Raw genomic sequence first — 12,067 nt, 5'->3', positions numbered from 1 at the left:
AGTAGTAGTACTGGTAAGCAAGTTAGAGAGAGAGAGAGAGAGAGAGAGAGAGAGAGAGAGAGAGAAGCAGCCAGGGAAGGAGGGAGGGAGAGAGGGAGAGGTAGGTTAGAAAAGTAGCGGTCAAAGTCCACCCGTGACTCAAGAGAGGATATATGCCTTAATAAGTTGTACATGTGGAATTGAAAAGAGTCAAGGGAGGAAGGCAGACTCCCCTCTATTTAATTTTTTTCTACATTCCAGCATTAAAAAAAAATTCTTCCCCTTTTTATAAAACTTTCAGTGTTCTGTTTATTTTATCTACCAATGAACTTGGTTTATGAATTTCACCATGTGGGTATGAACGCTCTTTCGCAACACCTTCTTCTGTCGCATTTAAAAATAAAGGGATCGATCGATGCAAAGGTTTGTCTAAAGGTTTGTGACGTTTGTCTAGACTTTGTTTGAGTAGATCTTCTGGCGCACCTAATATTGAATTACAGAATCATCTGAAGCTTCTCTTTGATTAGGCATATTATAATGCATTGAGGACGAGTATCTACGAGGGCAGTTGAGTTGACTACATTGATTTAATATACACTATGTTTTTAGTGAATATATTTAGTTTTAGCAAATAAGTACAAGTCAGTTAATACAACGCTAAATATTTATTTTGAGTTCACACTGTATTTTACTGAAAAATCACACTTGCAAATTTTTACTCAAATTAAAAAGCATTTAGTTATCTTACTTTGCACTATATACAAACAAATATATATTTTCAATAAAAAATCGTGTTAACAATAAAATTTCTAAACGAAGGGTAGTGCTCTTTACAACTATACTATGAATTAAAAGAAGGGTAGTGCTCTTTACACTTTTTTTTACCTCCCACATTCTTGTTAATTTTTATTCATTAATTTTCTTTAATTTATCCGATCAAACGACTGAAAATTAAAAGAAGGGTGTGAAAGGTAAAAATAGATATGTGGATAACACTACCCTTAAACAAACTTTCTTTATCAGCATGCTTTAAAGAGTAATGCTACACTTACCATATATTTGTACCATCATTTGTACCATCTCTTTAACAGAGGTAGTAAGGCCACCAACATACATGTGGATCTCATCTCTATTAGAGAGATGATACAAATGAAAATAAAAATATATGGTAAGACTAACATTAATTTTTGAGTTTAAATGTCAATTATTTAAACAAGTTACTATGAAATTAAAGGTAATTATAATAATTAGGGTAAATATCATTTTACTACCCTCAAGTTTCGTGGTTTTCAACATTTTGTACATGAAATTTTTTACGTCTCAGAGTCATACCTAAAGTGTTAATTTTGGGACAGTCTCATACATCCGTTAGTTAAACTGTTAAGTCTGTCGTTAATTGATGACGTGGCGCCAATGTGAACAATGACGGAACGTCACATGTCAATATGGGCCCACGTGATATTAAAAAATTAAAAAATTAAAAAAAAAAAAAAGTTCTAGGCTTTCACCTCTCCCGACCCCTTCCCTCCCTCACCCTCCCTTCTCTTCCCTGCACCCATCCTCCCTGCACACCCACCCATTCCACTCCTTATCCCGCCCTTCACCCACCCACGTTCCCACTAATCCTCTTCCCACCCTGATGGTGAAGTGCTCCTGCATCACACCTCATGGTCTTGGGTTCGAAGGTTTATGTGCTTTTGCTACTCTACTGTTGCCTTTCTCTGGAAAAACAACCTTTTTCTAGGAAACCTTTTTATAGGAAGCTCCCATGATCGCCGTCCGAAGCTTCCTCCTTCGCGACAGAGCACGAATCGCAAGCCGACATGCGTCCGGAGGTCCTGAGGCACTCTCTGCCCTAGAAGATCTTCCACAATCTTCCGAAGCGACGTCGTCTTTGGACACGGCCTCCCAATGGGTTTTTGAATCCGATTCCAAGAACGGCCATTTCGTGTCTGCCGAGGCTCTCAACCCTCTGAGGGCTTACCTGTCCCTGCCCCAAGTCACTTTTGGCCCCAAAAGGTTTTCCCTTTTTGTTATAACTTCTAAAAAATGTGGGAAATTGAAGATTCTTGGACTTGTTTGGTGGAAAGAGAAGGGAGGGAGGGTTGGGTGGGCGGGAGGGATGGATTTTGGGGTTTTGGGGAAGGTGAAGGCGCTAGGTTTTGGGGATGGGGAATAGGCTTGGTGGCGGGGGTGGGTATCAGGGGAAGGGGGAGGGTGAGTGCAGAGGAAAGAAGGGAGGGAGAAGGAGGGGAATGGGGTGTGCAGGACGATGGGTGCAGGGAAGAGAAGGGAGGGGTGAACCCCCAGATTTTTTTTTAAATTATAATTTTTTAAATTTTTTTAATATTCATGTGGGCCTATATTGACATGTGGTGCTCAATTATTGTCCATGTAGACGTCACATTATCAGTTAATGGTAGACTTAACAGTTTGACGGATGTATGAGACTGTCTCAAAATTAAATACATTAGGTATGACTTTGGAATAAAAAAAACTTTATGTACTAAATATAAAAACCATGAAACTTGAGGGTAGTAAATGATATTTACCCTAATAATTAAATTTTGAACTTTAGACTCACTCCCTAATTTTGAGTTTATGCTAAAAACAAGCTTCGATCTTAAGGGTAAATAAGCACTTCCATTTTTCTAGTCTGTAATCAATCTAGAAAAGTCCCATAAACAGTTGGAAATAATTTGTCTGCTTAATTAGGGCATATGCTAACATCGTAACTTCACTGTCTAGACTAAAATAATTTCAAACTCAGTTGAAAAGCCATACCGATGACTAAGGGGAGAGATTTTTCAGTGTGACTGGTACACAAAGTGGTATACCACGTGTCACTAAATAAATGGTGGGATATGTGTGCTAAAAGTTAATAACTTAAAAAATAAAACTTGCCACCATTCTATTAAAACACATGGTGTACCACTTGTGTTCCGTCACAACTAAAAATTTCTCGACTAAGAGAAGAATGGATGGAGTGGATGGAAACAGCGCACCAAAATACTTAGGTATTGCTGCAATCTTGATAGCCAGTTATGGTGGAGATATAGGAGTTTATGTCTAGGGTTTTGAAAAGGAAGAAGGAAACAAAAAAGAAACGAGCAAAGCAAACAAGATAACAAGAAGCCAATTAGTTGTTTAAGAAGCTAGTAGAACACATCTTATTGCTTTTTTGGGTTCCACATTGCGAATGGAGGGAAGGGATGGAATTGAATGGATGAAATGATCATCTTAGCCTCATATGTGAGTTTTACGTGTAGGTTACTAACGGAGGAACAACATAAGTTTTTAAGTTTTTGACGTGAATTCTAATCGACTTCACCATAGGAGTTTAAATTCAAATTTTATTAACACATGAGCTATCTTCCGAACACCTTATGATCACATAGATTATTTATCTAATTAGGCCAAGAATAAAAAAACATAGTGGCTCCACTCCACGTTGTCATCTTTAATTTCTTAAGCCAAATGCTTGACCGGCGCATATATTCTTTGGTGAGAAATCGTCGAACGGCGATTGTTGAGAGAATCGTAGCCACCACCAGTTCATTGACCGCAATTGACCCTGATGGGCTTGAGACTGATCCTTTCCTCTTCTTTTTGTATCTTGTAATTCATATATAGTATGCATAAGCAAAAATAAAGAAAGGATAATCGCTCGCCTATCTTTTACACCTAGTGCTCTTGTAAGTAAAATAATATTACGTTTTGTATCTTATATTTGGTCCTTCGAACCTGACATTTTGGCTCCGCTCCGAAGATAAAAGTATTAGCTGCCAAAGTCTTCTCATCTTCTTAGTCTATAGTTTTAGGGATTAATATATTTCTTGTCCCAAACCTCTCTTGGATTAGTTAAATGCAACAGGCATGAGCCAAAGAATAGCTTCATGTCAATCATTGTTTTCTATTACTTGTTGGTTTTACTCCCCAAGGTGACGAATAAAAAATTTGTTATTATTTATTCTTATTTTGAACAAGCTATAATTTATTCTTGCCCTTTCACATTTGTTTCTTTATTTATTTTATTTTTATTTTCATTTTTAAAGGAAGGTCAAACGGGGACGTCGGGGAGGATGATACAAACTCTAACCTTTGGGTGTGAAAAACTGATAGACAACATGAATAACAAAATAAAAAAGAACATGTTCCTATAAACTATCCAATAAATAGAACACTGGGTTCACATTGAAACCCTTAAACAATTAAGCTTCAACGCGGATGCGTCCACTGTTTCCGAAAAAACGTAAGTGTCATGGAGCAACTTCGCAAAGTTATTTCCACTAGTGAAGCCATAGAGGCTCAAGGAGTTGCAGGCGCACGTCCGGTCGTCGAAATTCAACTCTAAGAGCGAGAATCCGCCTTCTAAATGTCCATCGTTGTAATGAATGGCAGGGAGGGAATTGTGGCTCCAGCGATGTCCAATATGCTTGCATCACTTATCGATCGAATTGTGAATGCTTGTATGCACTGTTCTAAAAATTCCTACTAACGCTAGGTAAGCTGTTCACCGCCCTAGTTAATCTCTAAACTTTGAAAATTAAGAAACGGCGCCTAAACTTCCTTAAGCGCCCACTCAGCCCGACTAGGTTGCAACTCTTATTTAGATAGAAAATCAATAACTTTCAATTTGGACTTTATTTGTTCAATATATTGTAAGAGACTTGTTGAATACTTGGATGAACACTCATTATACACTTGTTTCCCATATTTTTAATATGTTATAATACTGTACTCTATGCATTTATTTTGCAATTTATGTATCTCAATACAATTATGTATTTTTGTTAATATATACTATATATAATAAAGGGTAAATTGCCAATTCAGTCCCTGAATTATCACCTAAGTGAAAATTAGGTCCCTAAACTATTTTTTTTTTCAAAAAAATCAATCCTTGAATTATAAAAATTTGCCAATTACATCCCTAATATTAGATTCGAAACTGCTTTATTCAATTTTCTGTCAATTTAAGTCACGTTACTTACATGCGATACACAATAGGGTAGATTAGTAATTTGTCATAAAGAAAAAGTGTATAGAGTTAACTTCAGAGGGTAAATTAGATGATAGGCTCACATCCTATATGAAATGTTAAGGGCTTATAGGTGAGAAAGTGACAATATTACACTCTAAAGAGTGTCAAGTGACTTAAGTTGACGAAAAATTGGATAAAATAGCTTTGAATATAATAGTAGGGATGAAATTAGCAATTTTTAATGAATTTAAGGACTTATTTTACCGAAAAAATATTCAGGGACTTAATTTTCACTGACGTGATAATTCAGTGACTAAATCGACACTTCACCCTATAATAAATTTACTTAAATCCTCCTAGGCCCCACCTAGGCGCTAGGTCCAACCCATCGCCCTAATAGCATGTAGCGTCTTTTAAAACCTTACTTGTAGGTCTTGTTGTGTTCTTTTATCATAATCGACATAGTTGTCCTTCAAATAGTAGAGCAATTAACAAGCCCATATTAAATTAGAAAACTAATAAAAATGACTTGAAAACTTTGAGTTTTAACGATAAGGACAAAATACAGGGTAAAGTGAATAGTACCATGATTGACTTTATAGTGTAAAAATATGGTTTTTCGTTAAAGTGAACAGTACCGGGAGCTTTTCGTTAAAGTTCCCTATTAAATTTTGTTTGATTGATAAGTTAATATAAAATTTATTGAATTGATAATTTAAATTTACATTATTTCATTTGCATAATCTAAAGTAATTGCTGATTTATATGAATTTTTGTTAGTTTAATTTAAATTAAGATATAGATTAATATAATATAATTAATTGATATTATATACTTTTTTTTTTTTTTTAAAGAGGGATAACTGGTGGCAAGCCACGGTTATCCACACTTTCCGCAGGCCGGGAAGACTCGCAGAGGCATTTCAACCTCCCCCTGGCCATAAGTCTGGCTTCCACACATTTTGCCACTCTCCCCGACAATTCCTTGTTTCGCCACTGGTTATTTCAGTCACCAAGTGAAGGTAGTGTGTAGAGAGGTAAAGATAGGGAAACAAACACAAGGTGTATGTGGTTCACCTTAAGTTGCGCTACGTCCACGAAGGTAAATGAGTTTTCATTAATAATGTAGAGTTTACATGACACATGGGTTTAAGCATATTCATCATTAATTAGATCTAAATATAGATAAAGGAATCTCATATCATAAAAACAATAGAGTAAAGGAATTTTGTACAGTTTGTTATTTATTTATTCTTTTTTACATAAACAATAGAGTGGTATTTCATTGAACTTCACAAACAATTACAGAGGTTTGCCAATCAGGTACATAGCTCCAATGATCAAGAAATTGATCTGGAGTAAATTTGCGTAGCCAAACAAACTATAGTAAACCTTGCTGCCACAAGCACTGCCTTACCCTGCAAAACGTCACAGATGATTGCATGAGGGGTAGTATTATAAACACATCTAATGAATGTTGTCCTTGTAGGACGTGTTTCGTGTAACCGAGGAAAGTTTGATGGATCGCCTAAATACGAATATGCATGAAGCATGCCTTCAGATTGATAAAGAATGCCGATAAAATTATCCCCGGCTACTTCTAAGTTCTAGTTAAGCACTCTTTAGCTTTTAAGTTATAAATTTCTCAGGTTAATATCGTACCTGTTGATACATCATGCTAATTTTTAATATATACCATTGTGTTTATTTTGGGTTCTCCTCTTAATTAACATGGTCAGTTTTGAGAAAATTGATTTGTTTAGTTACCAAAAGATGACAAGAACTCTCAGAAAATTTATTACAGTTTGAGCCTTGCATGCAGAATGTTGAATCCATTTAACTTGTGATTGTTTATGCTTTCTTGTTATACTTATGAATCGACATGTGCATTTTCGGTGTGTATTCTCATTCAATCAATTTTCTAGTAAAGAAGAATGTCCGTTGACCTAACGGCTACAAGCGCGTCCCCATGAAATACAAATTCGCATTGTGGAAATTCCGAATCTCGATGTCCACTGATCTGTTTCTTTGTTGTTGGCCCAATCTGTTATTTTTTGTGTTGTGTTTTGTAGACTCAATAATTGTGGTTTAGCTTGTACTCGTTGGCCAAATTTTCTCCAAGCCTTTCCCACAGGGCTTCTTTCACTTTCGTTTTTTTCGGATTTTTTGGTTTTTGTTCAATTAATTGTCTTTCATAGGCCTAAAAAAAGGGATCAACATTTCCTTGTTTCTGTGATTTTTTTTCAAGGTAAAAGAGCGAGCCTGCAATTGGAGAGTTGCATCAAATTCGATCATCCTCATAAGGTTCTCCAACAAATTATACAACCAGGTAAGAAAACATGATTATCTTGACCTTTATATATATATATACACGTGCGAATCAGTGCTTTCTCTTTACAATGTGTATTGAAAATCACTGTAAATTATTAGATTGTTAAACGAATTTCAATCCAAATTAATACCCTCCACTGTTCTTCATATGTATCAATCTCATGTAGTGATACAATCATCTCATGCTAAAATTTTCGGAGATTAATGTGATAATTAGATTTTGGTTTTCCATGTAGGGTTTGCAAGAATAAAGATTGTTCATTAGATATCATAAGTAAAAATAACAAGAGAAAGATAAATATTTGTTTTTTCATAGTGGGATAGACTCTTGATGAGTTAGTTATATATTGGAAACCTGATTTATCTTAATAGTTATAAGCATGATTTGTTAGCGAGTAGTATGAAACAAACTAGTGTTACATGCAGACATTAATCAGATTAGTTTTTTTTTTTTTCCTGGTAAAAAGATTATATATATCTAAAGCTATTTGATCTTATATTGTTCCAATATTTGTACTTCTCTTGACATTCAGTGGTAACAATTTCCATATTTCCTATATTAAACGCAGAATCCATCTAACTAGGAGTTAGAAAGGAGTTCATGGTGGTAGAGAACGTTAATGATCTCTACACGATGCTAATTAGTCATCGTGGTGGAAATGTGGTTGCAGAAAATAATGCGAATGCGCAAACCTCGAGTGGAAATGGACATGAAGTGGAGTTAATAGCATCCTCGATTAGACGAAAGCTTCATAAGCAACCTCCTTTACCAGCTTGTACTTGCATATTTAGAATCCCCAGCGTACTACGCAGGCATAATGAAAAAGCTTTTCTTCCAAATTTAGTTTCAATAGGGCCATTTCATCATGGACAAAAGAACCTGCAAGTCATGGAAGAAATTAAACTATGGTATCTATATTGCCTCCTTGATCGAAAACCAACTTCAGAGACCAGATTGGAGTACCTTGTGGAACTAATTAGAAGTATAGAACAACATTGTCGTGATTGCTATGGTGAAAAAATTGATATGAGTAGTGAAAAGTTTGTAGAAATGATGGTGGTTGATGGTTGCTTTATTATAGAACTCTTTCGCAAGTATGCGAGAGTGGTGCCTAGTAACAAAGATGATCCTGTGTTCTATACGTTATGGATGCACTCGGCACTTATAAATGACTTGTTTCTACTCGAAAACCAGCTTCCTTGGAAGGTTCTTGACTGTTTATTCCACCACACGAGGGAAAATAATGACAAACCACCGGCCTATTCTCTGTCTCATCTTGCTCTCAACTTCTTTAGGAATTCCACATTCTTACAGTCTACACAGCTTTACGGAAAATCAGGAAGTAAACATTTACTTCACATCATACGACACTCTTTACTTGGCTCATATACGCAATTACAATTAACGTTTAAAAGTTATTGGGAACCAATTCCTTCTGTAACAGAACTTCTACAAGCTGGAGTCCAATTCAAAATCAGAAACACCGGTGACAACATGCTTGATATAACCTTCGAGAATGGAGTGTTGGAAATTCCACCAGTAAACATCCAAGAGAATGGAGAGTCTCTCTTCAGAAACCTCATAGCTTACGAGCAGTGTAATCCAAGCATCTCGATTTCTAACATTACCTCTTACGCTGTGGTGTTGGATAACCTTATCAATTCTAGCAAAGATGTAGACTTTCTCATTCAGAAAGGAATTATAACTACAGTACTGAGCAAGGAGGACATAGCCTGTTTCTTCACTAGGCTTTACAATGACACTATTCCTGGCTATTTCTCTTACGCAGAACTCACCAAGAATGTGAATGCATTCTATCAGGACCGGTGGAACAGATGGCAAACAATTCTCAGGCGTGATTATTTTAACAATCCGTGGTCAATCTTGTCGTTTGCTGCTGCTCTCATGATCCTAGGCATGACCTTCATTCAAACCATATATACTGTTCTGGCTTACTACTAGGGTTCCGGTATGCACTGTGCAATTGTGCCTTTGTCAATATCTTTGTAACTTTGCTAAATATACATGATCGTGAATTGGAATTGTGTATTTAGCTCGTGCTGTAAAATCCAAGGCTGTAATCTGTTGTATGTTCAAAATAAACCCACGGCTGTAATTGCTTACATGTGTATGTGTATATATACGAATTTTGTAGCTAGAAATAACTTGCACGACCCTTTTCTGGCAAATGTACTATTCATACTCGATTCATAAACTTCTAACTACTTTCACTAAATTCATTTGTGGCTACAACCTTACTGCAAATCACGAAATCCATTTTTTTCTCTTATTGTATTAATACCACATACACATGATTAGTGTGCTTCACATAGTAAGTCACCGATCAACATGTAAATTTCTGAAGCTGTACATTTTTCGAAGTACGGTAGGGCCAGGTACGTAGGTCCTTATTCCCCTAGTTGAATAAATTCATGCTTTCTCATAACATGTACATATTTGTTGAGCCATCATCTTGCCACGGTCACTTCTGAGAAAATTCCAGGAACACTTACTTATATTGTTTGAGATCCTTCTTAACTTCATGCAAATAATCAAGGACGAAAGATTCAATTGCGCTACCAATAAGACAGGTAATTTTCTATTTCTTATAAAATTCAAAATTCATACGTGAGGTTTTAGATGGCAGGGATAAAATGTATTGACATATATCTGACAGTTCTTTTGGTGCTAATGTATCCATTTTCCCAGTTAGCACCAGCTTTTATTGGCAGGAGGACTATAAGGCCACATCTAATTAGGTACTGTCATGCCAATCGGCATATAGTTTTGGGTCCTTTCCCTTAGTAGTCGGATACATTCATGCTTTGCCGCAATATTCTGCGAAAGTTTAATTTGTTTGGTCACCAAGGATTTCGAGAAAATCTATCAGAGTGAGCTTTACTCTTCGGGCAAGTATTCTCCATCCGCGTGGTTAATCGTCCGAAACCTCTAGTTACTTGCACTTATATCCACGCATGGCTAGTGTTTGTAGTAAAGCACGAAATCCATCACTAATATCACCAAAAGTTGTGAAAATCTCTTCGTCTACTTGTAACCTCATGCCAGACTCATTTGAGCGGAAGGCTTACGATCCTGCAGAATTAGCTGAAGCGCGGTGGACAAATGAGCCGTGTTTTGAACAGAAGTATGTGATTTCAGAGAAAAAACTGATTTGTTTGCTAACTGAAAAATTCTGGAAAGATTTAAAGGTTTTCAATAACGTTCCTGATTTGCAGCAGTGTGCTCCACCCATCGCACCCAAGTTTGAATTCTCCCCTTCCTGTAGTTTAGATAAATTTAGTGTAATAATAGTAATGTGTATACTTGTATAACGTATATCTGTGTACTTTAGACAGTTAAAATTCTTATTTTTAGCTAATTAAGCCAAGCTTACTTCTAATTAACAACGTATATACTCGTATGATTTAGGTCCCATGGCTCTCTATCAATTGTGGACCCAACACAAAGCTGAAATTTGACGTAAAGTATCAAGGAGACAAGAAGTAGCTAGCTATAACTATCTAATAAGGCCGAGGAATTTCTCCTTCTCAAAGTTCCCTCCAACTAAAGAGAGAGCCTGCAACGGAGAACTGCATCAAACTCGATCATCCTCATAAGTCTCTTCTACAAATCCTTAAATTAATGTAGGAAATTAAATAACATGTTTTGCTTTAGTCTTTACCTTTGTCGATTATATGTGGGCTAGTTTGGTTGTGGAATAGATGTGTCGATATGTCATCATAAGATGCTTCGATTCTAACGTAACATAGCGACTTGTTAAGATGCATTAATGTATATAACTTTCATTTATTTGTTCTCCTAAATGTAGTGCGTAGAGTATTTAGAGGTATTTAATCCTAAGATGTTGTCAACTATACATTTATTATGGTCTTTTTCACGTACAAGCCCTTGCTAACATTACACTTTTTAGAAGAAAAAAAATAGCAAACCGAATACTTTGGAGAGAAAAAAATCCTGCTGACTAGCTATGTAACAGTTTCCAATTTTAGTTTCCTGTATCAAAAGAAGATTTTACTAAATAGGAGTCAGAAAGGAGTTCAAGATGGCAGAAAATAATGTGAATGTGCATTCCTTGAGTGAAAACAGAAGCGAAGTAGAGTTGATAGGATCCTCGATTCGAGGAAAGCCTACACCAGCAGCCTTTGTTCCCGGCTTGTAGTTGCATATTGAGAATCCCTAGCGTATTACGGAGGCATAATAAAAAAGTTTTTGTTCCAACTTTTTAGTTTCAATAGGGCCATTTCACCATGGAAAAGAGAACATGCAACACATGCAAGAAATTAAATTGTGGTATCTACATTGCCTACTGGAGTGCTTTGTCGAAGCCATTAGAAGCATGGAACAACATTGTCGCAGTTGCTATGGTGAAAATTTGATACGAGCAGAGAAAAATCTGTGGAAATGTTAGTAGTGGATGGTTGCTTTATTATTGAACTCTTCGTATAATAAATTAGATATGCAGAAGCCCATCTTACCGGGGTTATGATTGGTGAAGCAAGGCTCGCCCTGGGCTGAAATGTAACAGACGAAGCTTTATGATCCTAGTTTTAACCTTCATGCAAACCTTAATTATATTTCATGCTGTCTTACTACTAGCAAACTAGGCCTCCATTTCAATTTTGCTTTCTTCGATGTGTTTATGAAGTTACCAAATACATGATCATGTCTTGTCTGTGTGAATTGGGATTGTGGTTTTATAGTTCATGCTTATTACAAGTTCAAAATACTATACAATGTTATAAGTGAAAGTTT

At 36.1% G+C, this 12,067-nt stretch overlaps 1 protein-coding gene across 1 annotated transcript; it reads left to right on the top strand.

Moving 5' to 3' along the window:
* Positions 1-8,182: 8,182 nt before the first annotated feature.
* On the top strand, positions 8,183-9,256 carry LOC103944040 (UPF0481 protein At3g47200-like). The gene has a single exon (XM_009354430.3). It carries the CDS (start codon positions 8,183-8,185, stop codon positions 9,254-9,256), a length of 1,074 nt encoding a protein of 357 aa, XP_009352705.2.
* Positions 9,257-12,067: the final 2,811 nt, after the last annotated feature.

The sequence above is a fragment of a genome, unplaced genomic scaffold (genome assembly GCF_019419815.1).
Source record: "Pyrus x bretschneideri cultivar Hongxiangsu unplaced genomic scaffold, Pyrus_bretschneideri_v1 Contig1, whole genome shotgun sequence".
In the NCBI taxonomy this organism is placed as follows: domain Eukaryota; kingdom Viridiplantae; phylum Streptophyta; class Magnoliopsida; order Rosales; family Rosaceae; genus Pyrus; species Pyrus x bretschneideri.
This window is presented reverse-complemented; position numbering and strand designations above follow the sequence as displayed.

What these genes read in the sequence shown, in the direction of transcription:
- LOC103944040 (XM_009354430.3), top strand. Translation starts at nt 8,183, where the DNA reads ATGGAAGAAATTAAACTATGGTATCTATATTGCCTCCTTGATCGAAAA.